This window comes from Anopheles gambiae, chromosome 3 (genome assembly GCF_943734735.2).
Source record: "Anopheles gambiae chromosome 3, idAnoGambNW_F1_1, whole genome shotgun sequence".
NCBI lineage: Eukaryota > Metazoa > Arthropoda > Insecta > Diptera > Culicidae > Anopheles > Anopheles gambiae.
The window spans coordinates 55,760,341-55,781,675 of record NC_064602.1 but is presented as its reverse complement, the minus strand read 5'-3'; the positions used below and the strand labels follow the sequence as shown (position 1 = coordinate 55,781,675).

The following is a 21,335-nucleotide window of genomic DNA, read 5'->3' as shown; positions in this document are numbered from 1 at the left end:
GAAAATGCTGACTTGTTAAGTATGTTAGGATAATTAATTAGCACGATGCGATGCATCACACTTCAATTTAGTTTAAAATTATTTCCAGAAGTGGAACTTAATAAAGTTTATGCTTACTACCTTAATCAGTTTTATCAGTTTTTTACTACCATTACATAATATATAATTAATTGCTACTTTTCTCAAAATCTGACACCGTTATTGTCCAGTCTATTGAGTTGATTTAGCGAATACGTGTTACCACAAAAGGCTAGACCACTTACTTCTACAGGAATCCATCCATACATGACTTATACTACAACCTGAAAATACATAAAACATATTAGCATTAGAGCGTGTTTCGAATCGTAGTCTCCAAAGTGTACTTGCCTGACGATGTAATTGTTTATGTGGCATACGTTCGAGAACATCATGAAATAGAAAGCACTAGCAAAAAACAACCCTCCCATTGTGGTGCACTGAACGATCATGTTCTTTAGGCCCAACAATTCGGTTATTTTAGTGCTTGTTTTCGTGGTAGTTGCGTGATGGCGTGTTCCTATAGTACGATGAACTATCATGTTTTCAGCAAAATATTTGTGCACTATCTATTTTCGTTCAGCTAGCCTAACGAGCTTAGCAAGTCACTGGCAGTCGCAAAGCAGCTGCAGAGCAATAGAATGGAGTACGCGTGGTAATATGTGGATTGCGCACAAAAGTTTTCCGAATCTTGCTGATGAACATGATTCAACCGCAGCGCCACATCAATTCAATACAATCGTAGTTTGGGGTCCATTTGTTTGGGATCCATCTCCGCTTCGCGCTGCAACATGAAGCCCTGCGCACACGATACCTTTCGTGCTGGGCCCGGCCGGTTGATTGCTGCCCTGAGCATGCTCATCTTTCAGAGCAGATTAGCAGCGGGAAAAGACCGCTCCATCAATTAGCATCACCGGAACGGCATGGCGCAGGGCAGCAACCGCCGACAATTTGCCCGTATCCTTGTGGCCAAGTCACGAATGAGCTCAAGCATCTATCCCTCAACGTCGCCGTTCAGAAAATCGTGCGGGATCTCGATCAGGAACGAATCCAATACGCCCTTGTTCCACACGTCGAACTCCTGTGCCATTTCCTTCCGTGTCATGCCCAGCGCCAGCATCAGGTGACACGCTGCGCAGATCAGTTGAATATCACCGTACTCGATGCCGTTGTGTACCATTTTCACCAAGTCCCCGGCACCGCCTATGACAATTCCTTCACAATACGGATCACCGTTAGATTTGGCGCATATAGCCTACTGGGAGAAAGGTCACATACATTACAAACCATTCAATTAAAACAAAGGAACATATCTTACATCCGCGGAAAATGCGTCCGAGTGTGGGAAGGGTGGTAGCGAGCCCCTTTTTCTGCATCCCTTCACAGCTGCAGAGGGTATCGACTATTGACTATCCCCGCCAGGAACAGTTATATCTCAAAAATCACACCCTAAAATGAAACAATCATCGAAATTAAACACACCTTACCTCAGCGTCGGCATCGTGCGTGAAGGCTAGAAATTTCATCCGGTTTTATTCCATGCTCCAAGCATTTTTTTTCGCTTCCACCACAACTAAATCATATTTCCGTGGTTGATTTCATGTTTATTCTACAAAACAAAACGTTTTTAATGATAAATATCATATAATTTGCATAAAATACTTACAAAACCACCGCACACGCGAACACTTGTTGTTTACATTTTAGCTTCACTCTCATTTGACATGTCAAAAATTTGCAAGCCCCAAAGCGTGGATCAAAAAGAGGGGTGGGAGGGGAAAGAAGGTGATGAGATCGAAGCGGCACGAAATGACCGTTGCAAAAACCGCATGCTCAGAACGCTAAGTCCCAGAAGAGGGAGATCGAGCTACGAATGTGACAGAGAGGGCATGAGAAAATGAGAGAATTTGAGTGCCATTGTCGGGAGGGATGGAACTGATGTTGAACGGCAGAAGCGAGCGAACGGTGCGAGCGAACGGACGTCTTTACGCATGTAACCACTGAAGTGAAATAAAGAGATCGAACAGAGAATTCTACATACCCGAGGCTGCATGAATCCTCGACCCCCACTGGAACAAGACTGCAGCCGCAACAGCACGAACATTCGTTTCCTATGAACCAGAACTAGAACAGGAGCAGCAAAGACGATCACCCTGAACCCGACGATTGTGGCGAATCGTAATGGAGCTTTGCCGCTTCCCACACATCGCAGTAGGGTCGCGTTTAGGACTGCATAATTTCTCACCCTTTTTAACAATGCTGCTGCTAGACGGCAATCCTCGTCCCCAGAAGCTGTGATTACAATTTCAAACCTGGAGAACAAACGGTACTGGGTAAACAATGGGATGATATCCTTGGCAAATCAGCAGAACTTACTCAGCATTGATCAGGACAACAAAGAAGTCGTATTCTATTAACGATGGAACGTGGTAGGATGAACAAAACTTGAAGCGTTAGTTTCAGCTTCTGCAATCTTATTTATGTTGTTTATTCCAACCATCAGCTGACCATCGTCGATTTTGACAGACAAATTGTAAACAAGGTATACAAAATGGTGACCCTCTCAATCGCTCTGTCGTAACCTGTATAGAGTCTAATAACCTTGGCAGTGACATTCACAGTGACAACGTATGAAACTTCCTAGGCGCCTCCAGAGAACTGCGAGCATTGGTGACGAGCAAACAACATCGAATTGAAATTTTAGGGGGTCGATTAGTTCGGATCTATCTTTTCCATAATTTTATGTCGCGAACGCGTTGGGTTTCGTGAGTATGTAACAATGAATTTTTATTCTACACTATATTCGGAACGGTTGCGCACGTTCGTTCGAGAGGGGTTCGCATTGAGGATTTTTACGATCGCGGAGCGAAGGAAGAGGTCTGTTCGTCTTCGAGGTCGGTGTGGAAAGAGAAAGAGTGTGCTCGCTGATAGCAGGAAGTGTAGCGCTGGACACGCGGCGCACATCACTTTGACAAATTCGTGTGCCTGGTAAGTGCGCTCCACGGAGATCCGTGTTTTTGTCCCTGGATGTCACGATCGCTCGCTTATTCTAACGCCAGATGGCGGTCTGGTCGCTACAAAATCATCCAAGAATGCACGTCACAAGGAATGCGCTGGCATTTCAATCCACCGAAAGCGTCACACTTTGGTGGACTATGGGAGTCAGCAATTCATTCTGCTCAGAAGCATTTTTTCAGGGTTCTTGGCAAAACAACTCTGCCTCAAGATGACATGGAAACGTTGCTTTGTCAAATTGAATGCTACCTCAACTCACGTCCACTGGTTCCTCTCAGTGACGATCCGTCTGACTTAGAGCCACTAACATCAGGCCATTTTCTGGTCGGAAGTAATCTAAAGGCAGTTCCTGATAACAAATTAGAGGAAATACCGTCCAACCGTCTTAAACGTTACCAACTGGTACAAAAGCTTCTTCAGCAGATTTGTACAAGATGAAGCGCAGAATATTTGGCAACTCTTCAGCCTAGGAGCAAATGGCTCAAACCACCAGTAAAAATAGACATGGACCAACTTGTTTTGGTCAAGGACGAGTCAACTACCCCATTGCATTGGCCACTAGGACGTATCATCAAAACACACCCAGGCGATGATGGTGTGGTAAGAGTCGTGACATTGAAGACAGCTTCTGGCGAATACACTCGGCCAATTGCGAAGTTGTATCTTCTTCCAGTAACTTCAATGGTTCAGAACTAACGCCTGAAGGGGCCAGTATGTTCGCGCAACGCGAATGATAAGAACTCAACCTGCTTGTAAACACAACAACACAAGTGTTATTTGCGCACAGACGGAGAAACGGGAATCGGGGTGTCAAAACCACATGGCGATACGGTAGCAGCGAATAAAGAACTGTACATTTCAACAGCAAAAAAAAAACAGTATTATCAATTGAGTTATCCCATCCCAAACAAATATCAAAATACTAATCAAAATAACAAATATCAAAATAGTTCTGCTAATGATATTGCACTAAATTCAATTGCACTCCATTAAGTTTTTACATATCTTTCGTGAAAGTTCATCAGAGTATAAAAATGTTGATAAAATTGTCATGAATAATTTTAATTGTAAGATTTTCACGCATAAAATTATGACACACGCTGTGTGTACGGCGGCGTACCCGCTTGGCAAAAAGTAACTCATTTTGATGCCTCTCGCTACCCCTGACCCTAGTTTTAAAGGAATCATGCGACACACTCGCACTCCACTACCCCATCCCATGGAAAAACTCTCCCACCATCGAGGTGTTGACCAAAATTTCGCTGTGTGCATGAGACACACACTCGCACTCCTCCAGCCCTCCATAGCCGATCGCTCCCACCGTTGCGAAGATGGGAGAATTTTTACTCTGAGCGTGAGATCCTGAAGCGCAAGAGATGACACTATGTGTAAAGACGATCGTAATTCGACATAGTCAAAATGCGTCGATTGTCGTTTCATTTATCTGGTAATGATGTTTTTACTTCATCAAAATTTTAAACGTAAACAACTAGGCTGATAACAATATTTGAAATGTAAATCAGAATAAAATCAATTTATTGGAAGTAAAATAAATTCCATTACAGGTGTCCCCCGAGATACGACTGTATTTGGGACCGAAAAAATGTCCCAAAGCAAGGCGTAAATCGAAAAAGTCGTATGTCGAATATCTATGAATATTAAGTTTATAACCGAAGTTGAAGAGGTGGAATTTATGATATCATGTATTTTATTTAAAATAATGTTTGATAATGAAAGAATTATATTTTAAAAACCGTACACAACATAGATATTCAAGCTAGGGTAGTTGTGGAATCTTTGGAAATGTGTGTATAATGGTTATCAGCCCAGATATTCAAAAAAATACATCAATTTCTTGTCAATGACAACTTTTAACTGTCAAAATCAAAATCGTCGTATCTGCGAATCGTCGTAACTCGAAGGGGTCGTAACTCGGGGGACGCCTGTATACTTTATTTTGACCATATGATCAACATTTGTACATAATGCCATTTACTTTGTGTTCTCTCTCGCGCTGTGTTGTGATCGTTCGAAACTCATCGCCAGAACGAATGCAATTTTCATTTGGGAAGGATCGGTGCCGGTAGATGCAGCGAAAATTATTAAATGATAATAGAAAAATGGTTAAGAAAATCGTGATAGATGTCAACGCAGGCGTAAATGCAGTATGTTTTGTTACATGATCTACGGGTAAGTGTATGCAGAAGAAAAAGAATCTTCCAAATGATGTTTGTCTTCTAACAATCGTACTACTTTTAATGTTCGTCTATTCTTCTATCATTTTCCATCCCACCTTGATATTTCATTACCAAAGCTCCTGATAACAGATCAAAGCAGGTGAATCGAGCTTACAGACTTACAGACTACAGAGTTTAACTTCAAATATCTTCGTGATCGGTAAGTTTTAAATAGTGCTAGTTTTGTTCAACATTCTAATGCTCGATTTATCTTTCATTCCTCAGGCAAACGCATCAAACAGCAAGTGTTTTTCTTCCAACAGCACGCGCCATCGGTGGATCAAACAGTTAATAATTTGTTCGCCCAGCACGCACCACCAAGAATTCAAATATTCCCGAATAGCTCTGTGAATAAAAAAAAACTGCACACTTACTGTAGGAATTTCCTGGAATTTTTTGGTCGGCCTACGCTCGCGGGAATGGTAGGTCCGTTGATGAGAAGGAAAGAAAGGGTGGGAGCGAGGATTAACCAAAAACGCGGCATTGAGAATGAGGGGAGGTGCGCTCAGCGCTCACGCTGGGACACTCACGATGCTTGAAATAAAATGTTAACAAGCATCGATTACAAGCATGCATGTCGCGCGACATTTTGCCAAGCGGGTACCCGCTGTGCAGTTTTTTTATTCACAGAGCTATTCGGGAATATTTCAATTCATGATGGTGCGTGCTGGGCGAACAAAACGTTGGCTGCTTGCTCCACCGATAGCGCGTGCTCTTGGAAGAAAAACACTTGCTATTTGATGCTTTTTCCTGAGGAATGAAAGATAAATCGAGCATTAGAATGGTGAACAAAACTAGCACTATTTAAAACTTACCGATCACGAAGATATTTGAAGTTAAACGGATACTCTGTAAGCCCGATTCACCTGCTTTGATCTGTTATCAGGAGCTTTGGTAATGAAATAGCTACGTGTGATGGAAAATAATAGAAGAATAAACAAACATTAAAAGCAGTACGATTGTTAGAACACAAACATCATTTGGAAGATTCTTCTTCTTATGCATACACTTGTAGCGACCTTGCCCGCTACGATCCGTTTTCGATAAGGTTTTCGATAAGGCTACGTGTAGCTGCGGCTAAAGGGGCGGCCGTGAGAATAAATATTGCGGATAGTTGCGAGAGGCGAACCAAAAACCGAGAGAGCGAGCGATCGGACGATGCGGTACGATGATCGAGCGGTTTTGCGGCACAATGGCGAAAAAAAGACGCGGCACTTTGGTAACGGTTATCAGGTGGTTTGGTGGTGGTTTTGGCTCGTGCAATAAAGTTTAAGTTGGTTTGGAGTAAAATCAAATAAAAATAACTTATTTATTTTTAAAAAGAAAGTAGTTGGTCGTTTCATGTGGTGACAGCGGAAAAGCGCAAAATTTTTCTGGTAACATTTCTGACTGGTGTGCAAAAAACGGGATTAGCTGGTGAAATTTTTTTTGGTAAGTGGTGGCGGAAAATAGCAGAGTTATAGTGGGTGATATTAAATTATAGTGAAGAATACTACACATAAGTTCTTTTTAATCGTTTATTAATTCGTTTTAAATATAAAAAAATACATAAATAGTTAAGATAGTTTGTACGATCTTTCTCTTTGTAATTTATTCCCAAATCCTTCATTTTATTTTCGTGCGTAAGGTGATGAACAATAGGGTGTTAGCACTTAGAAGTAGAGCAATTCAAATTAATACAGGTAGCTTAACTAATATTTGTGCATTCCAACCTACACACAACTTAAACTCCACAACTGTTAGCGAATCCTGTATGAATCAGGAATATTGTTATAAAAAACGCCTCCAGATCCTCAAAGCAGAGCTTCTTAACCAAAGTGTCGAAATCGAGAGAGCGTTAAACGGTACAATTTCAAGTATGGCGTACGAATTTCCGATAGAGAAAGCAATGCTTTACATTCCGGAATATCACGGAACAGCAAAATATCTGGACGGTTTTCTATATCAAATAGAGTATTTCGCGAAACAAATTCCTGAAGGGGAATCAGAAGAAGACCTTATACGAACGGTAATGTTCAAATTGAAGGGAGAGGCTGCGGGTTCTTTTAATCGAATTTTGGATGATTCGTGGAACAGTGTTAAAATGAATCTGATAAACGTGTTTGGAGAAAAAATTTAGCTTGGAAGCCATTTTCCAGCAAGTCGAGACGCTGCAACAAGAGGTCAATGAACCTTTTTCCAAATACAAAGAAAGAGTGATGAAACTTAAAGAACATATTACTAATAACGATAGAGCAAATACGGAAGATTCATACGCACTTAAAAACTTAAAAATACATTTCTTGGCTGGTTTAAAGAACCCGGAATTAAAAACTCTTGCGAGAACCAATAAGCATCTCAGTTTTGATGAACTTTTGGAATATCTCCAGGAAGAGGTAGTGCAAATCGAACATATCCGAAAGATCGAGGAAAGATTAAACTGCACGCAATTTTTCGAAACGTACAGCAATGAGAGTTCCATGAACCCGTGCCAAAACAGTTATAATTACACCTAACCAAATAACCAAACTGCTCCTAACGTAGATTGTAGCACTGATAGTAGAAAACGCTGCGATAATGGTAACAGTAGCTTAAACCATTCACACATTAAAAATTTTGGGATACCCCAACACAACAGTACAACATATAATACTAATCCTCCTAATTTTAATAATAATTATTCACGCCCGAGAAGATACTTTACATCATATAGAAACAATAACACACAAAACACAATACCTCAAAATAATTTTACACAAGGGCCTTCTCAAAACAACCTCTACACTAACTCTAACAGCTCACACAATCGCCAACAATCCGATAATCCGACTGTGAATCAAAAAAACTAAAACAAGGAGCACTAGTCAATCTTAATAAAAACACTGGTGTTCCTACAAGCCAAAATAATATATTCTTCTTCGGTTCATGTCAAGAACATCAGAATAAATCTGATAACGGTTTATGTAGCGATTTTGTAGAAGAGAGTGAATTGCTTAAGATCGATTATATTAAAGACGGTAAATTAATGGCCAAAATTTTATCGAAATGTATGGGAGCAAAAGAAATTTACTATTTAATTGATACTGGAGCCTGCTTTAATTTTCTAAGTTTGGAATTAGCAAAAGAGCTTGGGACATCTTCAATCGATTATAATGATAATATAAAATTTGCTAGTTTTGATGGAACAGTATCCGACACAGTAGGTTCAGTTCTAATTAACTTACATATTGGTAGGTCAACATACCCAATAAAATTTTATATAATTAAAACACTTAATGTCCCAGGAATGTTGGGGGCAGAATTTCTAAAGGAATACACAGTAAAAGTCGATAAATACTTTCAAAGCATATCCTTAAAAATTCCAGTTAACGAAGAGGTCAATGAAAGTAATATTGAAAAATTACCTATTGATAGCTTTGAATGCGATTTAGCTTCCCCACCAGAAGATTTTGAACTACTTCCACATATTAAGAAACAAGAAATAGATTGTAATGTAGTTGAAACAAGTAAGGAAATACAACTGATAGATTCTGAAAGATATGTGGAATTGTTGAGAAAAATTAGTCTTGATCATTTAGAACAGACTACAGCGAAAGATATGAAAAATATCATTTATGATTTTAAAAATATATTTTATTTGCCAGGGGATAATTTAACAAATACAGATGCAGCATCACATGAAATAGAAACAAACTCTAATATTCCCATTTAAAAACGCCAATATAGATTTCCGGCAGCATTGAATACGATTATGGAGTTACATATAGAGGAAATGTTAAAGCAACAAATTATAAGACCTAGTAAGAACCCTTGGAATGCTCCCGTGATGTGCATACCAATAAAGTCTGATGTTGATGGGGAACGAAAATACCGGATTGTTGTTGATTTTCGAGCTCTTAATTTAATTACAAAGCCTTTCATTTATCCAATTCCTCGGATAGATGATATAATGGATAACGTTGGCCAAAGTAAATATTTTTCCACAATTGATCTAAAATCCGGGTTTTTCCAAATACCGATAGCACGTAAAGACGCTGCGAAAACAGCATTTTCAACGTCCAAAGGACATTATGAGTTTTTAAGAATGCCAATGGGTTTGAAAAATAGTCCTTCAACTTTTCAGAAACTTATGAACACTGTTCTTTACGCTATACAACCCGTTAAGGCATTCGTGTACTTGGACGATATTGTAGTGTTTGGGGAATCAGAAGAAGAACATAATCTCAATTTGGAGAAAGTTCTAAACGGATTAAAACAGCACAACCTCAAGATTGAACCATCAAAATGTAAAATTCTTCATAAACAAATTAACTATTTGGGCCACACTATAAATGAGGAAGGGATTAAACCTACATTAGCTAATGTTAAATCTATTTTAAATATGCCAATACCAAAAACTCTCAAGGAGCTACGTTCGTTTTTGGGAACCATTAATTTTTATGGGAAATTTCTTCAAAATGTTTCCAATATTCGCAAACCATTGCATGAATTATTAAAGAAAAATACAAATTTTGTTTGGAATGAAGGCTGTCAGCAAGCATTTGAAAAATTAAAACAACTTCTTACTTCTGAGCCTTTATTAGTACGTCCTAACTATAATGATGTTTTTGTAATCACCACTGATGCTAGTGATTACGCTCTCGGAGCAGTCCTTTCAAATGAGAAAACCATTGAAAGGCCAATTGCTTATGCTAGCAAAACTCATGTCGGAGTAGAGAAACGATACCACCCAATCGAGAAGGAGCTCTTGGCGATCGTGTGGGCCGTAGAACACTTTAAACATTATGTCTATGGACAGAAGTTTATCATATACACTGATCATAGACCACAAGTGTCAATATGGAGACTCAAAGAAAATTCTCCAATTTTATCACGATTGCGATTAAGGCTCCAGGGATTAGAATGTGAAATAAGGTATAGAAAAGGGAAGGAGAATGTGGTTGCCGATTTTTTATCAAGGCTTCCTCAAATTAAACTGAGGGAAATACAAGAAGATGGACAAATTAAAACGGTAGCAGTCATCACACGCCAACAAATCAAGAAAAACCTTATTTCAAATAACGAAGTAGAGGAAAGTATCAGTGGGCAAACTATGATGGATACTAAACAGGCAAATCACTGGGAAGATTTAATGAAAATGGATTTAGAAAGGGAAACAAGTGAACAAGAAATACAGAGGAGGGATAAATTGAACAATTTAAAAGAAAAAGCAAAACTAAAATTTCAAAATTACACACCTGGTGCTGATAAAGTGGAAATAGAAAGATCTGAAATTAACACCGTTCTTCAGGAGTTTCACGATGCTCCATTAGGAGGCCACTTAGGAACCAGAAGAATGAAAAGAAGGATTAAGGACTTATTCTTTTGAAAGGGGATGGACAAGGATATCGAAGGGTACGTAAGAAGTTGTAAATCGTGCCAGCTCAATAAGATAGGAAGATGCAACAAAATTCCTATGCAAATCACAACCACCTCAAAATATCCTTTTGAAAAAGTATACATGGATATTGTGATTTTACCAGAATCGGAGAAAGGAAACAAATATGGATTGGTTATCCAAGATGATCTCTCCAGATATCTCATTGTAACACCCATGGGAAATCAAGAGGCAACAACAATAGCGAAAGCCTTTGTAGAGGAGGTTATTTGCCTTGTAGGGGTTCCTATAGAATTATTAACAGACCAGGGCACAAATTTTATGAGCCAGATCATGAAAGATGTATGTAAGCTACTAAAAATTAAAAAAAAAATCAATACTTCTGCATATCACCCTCAAGGAAATATAGTTGAAAGAGCGAATAGAGAATTAAAAATATATTTAAGACAATTTGTCGGGAAAAATTATAAAACTTGGGATAAAGTATTACCATATTTCGCTATGGAATACAATACGTGTATAAACACTTCGACAGGGTACACTCCATATGAGTTGGTTTTCGGGAGGAAAGCGAGATTGCCAACATCAATTTATAATCAAAACGAGAGGAAAAGATTGTACTCCGATTTTTGTGAAGAAATGCAAACAAAACTAAAAGAGATGCACTTGATCGCTAGGGAAAATCTTATACAATCGAAACGTAAAAGAAAAGAAAAGTACGACCAGAACGCTAATGAGTGGCAACCCATGTGGGGGGAAATGGTGCTGGTCCGGAACAATCAAACGGGTGTAGGGCAAAAGTTGCAAGGTATTTGGAGAGGACCGTATGAGGTGGTGGAAATACCAAGCGATCAGACATGTGTAATAAGAAATGGGAAAAGGCTAGAGAAGGTCCACAACAACAGGTTGAAGAGGTTTAACGAATAAAAAAAAAGTAAATAAATAAATAAAGAAAAATAGAATAGATTAAAAAAAAAAAATACCGAGTCTGCCCGGGATAAGGCACGTGCAAAAGGAGGAAATGCCCTGCACTAGGGTTAAGTTTAGATTAGGCAGATTAGGGAAAACGGAGCAGATCGAGAATAGGGCATAGCTAGGGCTACTTTAAGCAAAAGTAAAAATTAGCATTAGCATTAGCATGGATATGCATCAACATTTTTATAATAATGCAAATTTAGCTGAACGGGTTTAAAAGTAGGATGTTATCGATTTATAAGCTTATTATATTAATTTTTATGCATATCCATAAGAAAAAATTTGTAAAATTAGTGAATAAGGATTTCGAAAAAAAAATAATAAAAAAATTAAAAAAAAACGTTAAGCAGGCTAACACTTTGAGGCACACATCACACGTCACCACTGTACACACTCACATACACTTTACACGCACGGGTAGAACGCTACACGCACGGATGGAAGCGAAAAGCAAGCAAGCGAATTGATGACATAGCGGCATAATATTCGATGTTCAATTAAAAGGTTGATCTGGTGCGGTTGAGCGGATGAATTTGATAGGACAGAGTTGATCAAATGCTCCCCCAGAGGTTGCTCTTAGCAGAGGATTGAACGAGCACACGGCAAATTATTAGACAGCACCTAAGACAATAAGACGAAACAATAAGCACAGAGAAGCAGGTTGTTCGATCCGTATACTTAGGTTGCGAGAGATGCTAATAAGCCAAGAAGCAAGAGATCCTTTATGAGAGACGAAGCGATTGCTGGTGCACGGTGCACGTTTATGCGACGGAAGTGGTAGGATAATTGAACAGAATTGATAATATGCAGGCAGCAGGCTTGAAATAGAAGGCACATATGCAAATTTTCTTGCTTTCGAAAAAAAAAAGTGTAATGACATGTAGCGACCTTGCCCGCTACGATCCGTTTTCGATAAGGTTTTCGATAAGGCTACGTCCCAACGGGACAAAAGTAGAAAGCTTGGAGCAAAATAATCGTTTGTCTACCTCTATCCTCTATACCGCGCTTGCTTGCACTCATGCGCGAGCGCTCGAGTATATTCTCTCAGAACTGAGCATTCGCAGTTCAACCCGTGCAGTGAGAATGTATGTGTTAATGTGCAGCGAAATTTGTCTCTGTATCTCAATCCCCCACCCCCAAAAAACAACATTCACTCTCCGCGCACTCTTAAAATTTTGGCGCGCACGCTACGTACAACACAATACAAAAGGTCGTTTTAACCGCGCGCACTGATCAAAGTCGCGATGGTTCAATCGGTACGCCGACGCTCCATGTCAGAGACTTGGTATGAAGAAAAAGTTTTTCTGACCAAATCGACAATACACACGCGACGACACACATCGTCACATCGACCGCCGTCGATGGAAGTGTGATGATCTAAAAATAGATCTGTGGGGCGAGTGAGAAGGGGGAGGGGCGTAGAACAAGAACGTGTAAGCGTGAGTCGTCGCGTGTGCGTGTGTGTGTACACTCACTCAAGAACTCGTTTTTTGCTCTTTCCTGGAACCCACATGTTTCTACATTCTTCTGATTTTAAGCAACAAAAGTAGAAGGGAAGTAGAAGGCTACTTCATTTCTACTTTCCTTGCTACTTTCGAGCGTGTTGACTCGCTTGGGGTGTAGCTGCGGCTAAAGGGGCGGCCGTGAGAATAAATATTGCGGATAGTTGCGAGAGGCGAACCGAAAACCGAGAGAGCGAGCGATCGGACGAAGCGGTACGATGATCGAGCGGTTTTGCGGCGCGATGGCGAAAAAAAGACGCGGCACTTTGGTAACGGTTATCAGGTGGTTTGGTGGTGGTTTTGGCTCGTGCAATAAAGTTTAAGTTGGTTTGGCGTAACATCAAATAAAAATAATTTATTTATTTTTAAAAAGAAAGTAGTTAGTCGTTTCACACTTACCCGTAGATCATGTAACAAAACATACTGCATTTACGCGTGCGTTGACATCTTTCACGATTTACTTTTCCACTTTTCTATTAGGATTTAATAATTTTCGCATCTACCGACACCAATCCTTCCCATATGAAATTTGCATTCGTTCTGGCGATGAGTTTCGAACGATCACAACACAGCGCGAGAGTGAAGAACACAAAGTAAATGGCACTATGTACAAGTGTTGATCATATGGTCATAATAAAGTGTAATGGAATTTATTTTACTTCAAATGAATTGATTTTATTCTGATTAAAAATTCAAATATTGTTATCAGCCTAGTTGTTTACGTTTAAAATTTTGATGAAGTAAAAACATCATTACCAGATAAATAAAACGACAATCGACGCATTTTGACCATATCGAATTATGATCGTCTTTACACATAGTGTCATCTGTTGCGCTTCAGGGTCTCACGCTCAGAGCAAAAATTCTCCCATCTTCGCAACGGTTGGTGCGTTCAGCTGTGGAGGGCGGGAGGAGTGTGAGTGTTTGTCTCATGCACACAGCGAAATTTTGGTCAACACCTCGATGGTGGGAGCGTTTTTCCATGGGATGGGGTAGTGGAGTGCGAGTGTGTCGCATGATTCCTTTAAAACTAGGGCCAGGGGTAGCGAGAGGCATCAAAATGAGTTACTCTTTGCCAAGCGAGATTGGTGTTAGTGAAGCGCGCGTGTAAAACAGAATGCGAACTCTCATCGCAGCGCGTTTCTCCTTGCTTCCTCAAGCTTCCTCTTACCTCTCGACCTGAATCACTCAAAATTTAGGGTCTCATTGTTTGCGTGGTAATGCCTGTAAGGTGTTCAACTCTAGCATGGATCACGTCCCTGATACTTAAAAGGATGTTTATCCTGAAGTTGCCAAAGCAGTTGTGACAGTCGATATAGGCCACCACGATCAACCAGTTTCTAGTCGATTCTGAATTCCGAGCGAATAGAACCAAATGCTTAGTGGTGCTCAGAGAGCAGTAGCGCCCAATAAACCGGAGAAAGTGAACAGATTTTTTTGACGCTCGTGTGCTCTAGGGCTTACATAAATACTTTTGCCGGATTAAGGCAAGCAGCGAAATAAGCGCGATTTTTATTTTGATAATAGTGTGTAGTTAAATAAACCATCAGATCCTCACAAAGTATATGGGTAAACCAATCAATTCACTGGTATCCAAACGAATGATTACTATGGTAGATCTTAATTACCTACGGTTATTACGCCAGGAAAGAAGAAAGGAAGCTTTGTGATAAAATCATTGGAGTAGTTATTTCTACTCCTCGGATTGTGTATTCTTATATTTTTTAATTGAAACAAGACATTAAAGCTAACCCGTGTGAAACCGGGTAAATCAGCTAGTCATATACTAAAATACGATGGAGTATGTTCGGTCGAAAAATCTCAAATTTGGGACAAAAAACACATAGTTTGTACTTTGTGGCCGATATCTCAGATAATTTAAGATAATAACGTGAAATATTTTGGTTTCGACTAAGTATACCTATATTTTTTAATAAAATATTTATGGACAGTCGTTTTTTGCGATTTGCGGAAAATCCGTAATAGATAGATAGATAAAAACAGTTAATGTATGAGTAGTGCAAAATACCAATTCACATCTTCGTTTATTCTTCTAAATTTTTTAAGCCATTTTTACACGACTTATTACGAAAAATTTATGGTCGTACCGTAACTATAAAGACACTTCGAAAAACAGGTTCTTTGTGCTAACTAAAGCATTTCAAAATCGTTCTTAAATATAAATAACATTTTCTAGAAAGGTTTTACATATTTTTTTTAACGATTTAAAAAAGTGGTTTGGAACTTATTTTAAGGTTTTAGGAGTTTTATGATAATAATTATTTTTTTTACATATCAAAAGTTTTGAAGCAAAACAACATTTTTGCATGCAATGATTGTTTTGAAAATACAAACCAAAGTAATTATTTTTTTACAATTTGAAATTGTTATGAGAACCTTATGAGCATTGTGAACACCCTAGACGTTGGGATTGAACCCATGACGGGCATGTTGTTAAGTCGTACGAGTTGACGACCGGCTAATGGGGGCCTCTTTACCATCGATGTTATTTTAGCCACTACAAAACCTCTAGGCTGACGCCTCTACAGCATCTTGCCACCTCAACTTGGACCTACCACACTTCCTCTGTCCTTGTGGACGGCCTAAACAGACTTTACGGTTTGACCAGTTCCATGAGTATATTCGAAAAGCGCTGTCTTCGATCTGAAATGCGTACGGAATAACTTTTTTGAACTGTTTCATCGATCCGATTTTACGATCGTAGACGGTTCTGGTGGGTACGTAACAAGTATATATGTTAAATTTTTCAAGGTTGTATCCCCCTCCGTATCAGCGCATTATTGCTACAACAGTTCTACCAGAACCTGTTCATTGGAAACTTTTTTAAGGTTCCAACGAATGTGAGATGAGGCGATGTTTTTTTTTTATTGGGAAAAACAAAATAAAGGGCAAATGCGGCGGGAAAGGCTCTTCTTTTGGAACAATTATACTTGCGAGAAACAGCAGTATAATCTATTAAAATAAAAAACTTTTTTTTGGCTTACGCTAATTTGCCTATAAAATTCGGTTCAGTTACTTTTCTTGTTAGTTTCCAACACCGTTATTAATAAACAATAGTTTTATACTAAACGACTCTTTAAATAAAAAATCCTATTTGCCTGAGTGATAATCTTCATTATAGGAATGACCAATGCAAACATTTGGGAACTTGATTTCACAATGGAACATAAGTGATACTGCTCGTTTTGTGAGATTTCACTCGTAAGAAGAGATATTTATTGAGCTTTTAGATTTGCTCGTTATGCGCATCGTAATGAAGGGTATTTGTTATGAGGGGCTTTACTGTACATGACATGGAAAGAGTATACTCCAGCATTCGCCAATGGGTGGAAGTAACAGCCGATGAGAAAAAGGAGTCCGAAATACTATATTTATTCTAGATTTCCAAAATATGTGTCATCAGAAAAATGTTTCTCTGAACATTTTTGGCAACGGTGTGTCATCAATGTTATCATATCATTGAAAAATATCATAATTCTCCTCTACCTCTGTTGAGAGAGCGTTAACATTTTTATTTTATTTGGCATATTGCTACGTTTATTATTCGATTCAAAGTTTACATTACTATAGTTTTACAATTTTCAACACGTCACGATCTCGTCGTAAATATTAAAACAAGATTTTAGAAGCAATTACTCGTTCCCTTTATCTATCATGGTGATATTTTCTTCAATGAAACCCTTTTCCCATTATTGTTTGCTTGTACTTTGAAGTACGCTAATTTGAGAAATCCCACGAAGTAAATGGTTATAAAGCCCTCTTTATTGTTTTGAAGGAATGAAGGGAGATCGGAAGATGACAAATACACTTTAGAGGTTAATTGATTTTTGGGTTTGATGGTGTATTTTCAAAGGTTACATGAAAATCGATGCCATACGGTTTCCTACCGATTTTCCAGCATGTGTTTTTAATTACCTTTGGAGATTTTTTTTAACAGTTGATAATTTGAAAAAACATCGTCACAAGTTTAATACAGCCTAATTTAAAATAACCGACTTAAATATTACATCTACCCAGCCTAAATGTAATATATTTGTCGAATTTAAATACATTTACATACAAATGTTTTACTCTTCAAATTCAAACAGAAACACATTTTAATTGTAGTTATCTGACCCATCGGTATAAATTAAAATATTATTTTTAAGATTCGTAAAACAATTGCAGTGCTCCTGATTCGGATTCTTCCGAAGATTTTTCATTGTTGTCGTCTAATTCAGGAATATTTGAATCATGTTTTCTTTGTAAACTTATCTTTGGAGCGGATTGGGTTTTCCCAATTGCAAAATGTTTCGTAGACAGGATCGGAACATATTCATAATCAATGCCTCCTTCAACATTGGTGGAATCTATATTAGTTAGGCTGGAGAGCATTGTCTGGGGTTTCTGTTCAACTAATTTTGTTCCATACAACAATTCCAATCGTTTATCAATTATAGCAGAAGCTGCAGACGGTCGTGAGCTACGTTTCCGAAGGTAATTGAAGCAGCATGTACGAAAGTGTCTTGTACCGCATGCAGATGCACATTCCCGACCACATGAATCGCACGAGAGAGCTACTGGGAAACTACAGGCCACCCACAATACACAACCTGTAAATGAATAAATTTGTGGTAGACCAAAATGTCAAATGGTGCTGTTCGATATGTACACTCAAAATTGATTTATGATATATCATGATAATTGCCACACCATACCCAAATGTGAGGTGTTACATAGATAAGCCAAGTAGCGCCATAATTACTTTTTCTTACAAGCAGAACGCCCTACCCGGTGTAACAGTAATACGAACTTACCAAATTTATCAAATAATACCACATAATCCAATGAAAAGAAAACATGGTATAAAAATGTAATATGTATATATATATATATATATGGTATATATGTATATATAAATATATATATATATATATATATATATATATATATATATATATATATATATATATATATATATATATATATATATATATATATATATATATATATATATATATATATATATATATATATATATATATATATATATATATATATATATATATATATAATATATATATAAATATACAGTTATGTGCTGAATTTCAATGCGCTGATTTTTAGGTTTATGGGTAACTATTATGTTCGCATGCTACCAGCTGCCCCCAATACAATTGGTTTAACTACGAAAAGAAAGCTATTTAATTTAACCTTAACTCAGTCCTCCCGGGCCGCATAAAAGGCTTTTGAGAGTCGTTTATTGGAGACCCCTGTTCTATAGGCTGATGCTAGGAACAACATATTTAAATTCACAATGAACCATCCATTCTTCTTATTCTTATGCAATGATTGGCTTTACTTACACCCAAAAATTATCGAAACATAAGCTGCTGGATTCATAGTGTACTACAAGTGTTTGTTTTATCCAATTTCTTTTTAAGTACAAGTTCAACAAATATTCTATTCGCACCTTCCACAAAATTTACTATTTAATGCACTGCACCATAGGATAGTTACTATTTATAACTTTTCATGTACTATCACCCATTTCGAAAAGATTTTCAATTTCGATCAACGGACAGAGCTTGATGCGATCGTTAGTAAAGGTAGAGAAGAACTGTACGTGGCTTCCATAAATCGAGTGGTATTTATACAGAGCTATACCTGTTATTTGATGATAAAGAACTGGCATTCCGCTCCGCTTTTATCATCATATTTGGATTAGTTTCACATCTGGGAGGAGCCAAAATGACGTCATGCTATAAGAGAAGCATTTCAAATTTTCCCGCGTAATCTCGTCCTCAGCATTTTGCTCCTGTAACATCTGTGGTGTACCACATTGCTTTGCTTTTACAAGACAGTATACGTAGGGCCAACATCCTAGGCGAGTATGGTAAAATGCGTTGAATGTTCAAAGACATAGAGTAAAATTCATAAAGAGAGCTGATAATTAAATTAAAACATTTCAATTTAATTATTTTCATCCACATAATTTATTCAGCATGGTGACAGTATTACACTTGTGAGCAACACTAATTTGGATTAGATGTTCAGATCGTACAGTATAAAAATATGAAACATTGAATGCAGCAGGTAAAACTAAGTTTTAGAATCTTCATATTATTAATTAATTTTTCATTTATTTTTTAATGCAGAAGAAACGGCACAGTTCGTATCGGCCCTTTAATGATTAAAATAGTATTAAAAATAATAATATTACCTTTTTATAAATAATACCTGTGTAGCAAATTAGTAATTAAAATAAGCTTTGGCTACTGCAACAAGCTTTAAAAGAAAGTACATACTTTGTTAATCCACTTTGGTGGCCAATTTTAAATAAATAAATTAATAAATAAATAAACAAATAAAAAAATTCAAAATGTTTAAGTCCCCAGGCATTTCCGAACTGAAGAAATAATCATAACTAGAAAGGGTGTAAGGACTGAATAGCGGGCGCGAAAATCTACTTTGTGAGCACCATCTTTTTGCAACGAAAGTCAATAAATATGCTAATTTGTTGCAAAGTAGTTATACTTTGAGAGCATTCCGAAGTATACAAGAAAAATTTCTTTTTGCCATGGGAATGGTTGCAAAATGCACAATGAGTAATATAGAAACTAACTAAAATTAATAAAACCATCTGTTTTACTCACTGAAGTTAATTATTTATTTTTTTATTTTTCTGTAAAACAAATAATATAATTGAATTAAATGAAATCCAAAACAATCTGATATTTTGCATTGTATTTGCTACGAACATTTATAAAGTTACATTAATATATTAGGCTTACAAACGGTAAATCATGTCACCTTTAATTGTTCGTATCTTAAGAACTATCTGCTGTTCAAAAAATCCAGAAAATTACTATAGTAAAATATTTGTCAAGCGCGAAAAGGAGTAATGATTTGACAAAGATAATAGTCCGATAGGATTTCCTGTAAGATTTAACGTTAACAGTGAAGGAAAAATCCATACTCCTATATCTAGTGTGGTAAGCTTGTTTTCTGCCATGTTCAGTGTTTCGAGAAAATCAAGTGAAATCACACTCTGACCACCACTTGTAAATAAAATACGATTGCGTGCTAGATCAATTAAACGTATGTACGGTATGAAAGAAAAAACAACAAAGTTCACTGTATGCAACATATTTTCACTGAGATTCAGCTCTTCCAACTTGATGAGGTACTTGAAGCCAGCTATGTTTGTGAGAAGGTTGTTGCGCATGATCAATTTCCGCAGATTGTATCTCTTTTCCGGATCAATGTAAACCCGGGAGAGCCAGTTGTCTGACACATCCAGTTCTATAATGGTATCGGGCATATCAAGTCCTACCATACGTACACCATTCATGTGTAGGTATCGAACACGTCGCATGCGGTAGAACAGCTCACCAGAAAAAATAACAATAATGCTGTCTGTGTTGATGAAGCTGTAGTATTGTCCAATACGAATTTTCTCATATCGGTCGTCTGGAAACACTAAACTGCGAACATTTGTGCGGTCGGTGATTTGAAGTCGTTGAACAGTGCACCATTTATTTTCTACGACTTGACAGGACACGTGACTGTATCGTCCTTTCACGAAAACACATAGTGATGCAATGATTGTCAATTTCCTTAAAAGATAGATCACATTTTATACTTCTTTATTCGACTTATTCGTGCGTGAATTATTCAGGTTATATCTTAATATTCATTCGAATTATTTGATTTATATATCACCAGCTACTTACAATACACCAATGCTGGTCATGCTTCCACACTTGATCGCTGCTTTTCTCTGACTAACGAAGCTACTCTAACCATCAGGTCATGCGATAAATGTTAAACTGTTTTTGTTGTTATTGTTGTTCTAGAATCTAGATGTTGTTACGTTCCACACTTTGCTCTCTTATTTTAACTTGCTTGGTTAAACAACATTCATTACTATCCCAGGCAATTTATCTACTAATAAGTGACCGACTATTCCCGATACAAGCAATCGAGTGCTGATGATCTTGTTAATAACAGTCTGTCATAATTTAGATCATATCAGATCTCTAGCAATCAAACGATCAAATACAAATACAGTGTCTATAGACAAAACTATTCATAAAATTCAATAAACTCATCCTTCGAGTAACACAATAACGCCTATTTAACGATGATTGTGCAATTCGATGTTGCTCTGAAAATTGATGTTGTTTATTATTCACTATTGGGCCCCTTTCCTTTTTACGATCGTAGGCT

At 37.7% G+C, this 21,335-nt stretch overlaps 1 protein-coding gene and 1 pseudogene across 1 annotated transcript; both read right to left on the bottom strand.

Moving 5' to 3' along the window:
• Window positions 1-369: 369 nt before the first annotated feature.
• Window positions 370-2,612, bottom strand: LOC133393503 (6-phosphogluconate dehydrogenase, decarboxylating-like; annotated as a pseudogene).
• Window positions 2,613-19,749: 17,137 nt separating this feature from the next.
• On the bottom strand, window positions 19,750-21,036 carry LOC3292317 (dynein axonemal assembly factor 1 homolog). The gene is made up of 2 exons (XM_560029.6): window positions 20,840-21,036; window positions 19,750-20,722 (listed from the first exon to the last, which is right to left on the bottom strand). The coding sequence occupies exons 1-2, from the start codon at window positions 20,857-20,859 to the stop codon at window positions 19,972-19,974; spliced, it is 771 nt and encodes a 256-aa protein (XP_560029.3). The 5' UTR covers window positions 20,860-21,036; the 3' UTR covers window positions 19,750-19,971.
• Between the last annotated feature and the right edge of the window lie 299 nt (window positions 21,037-21,335).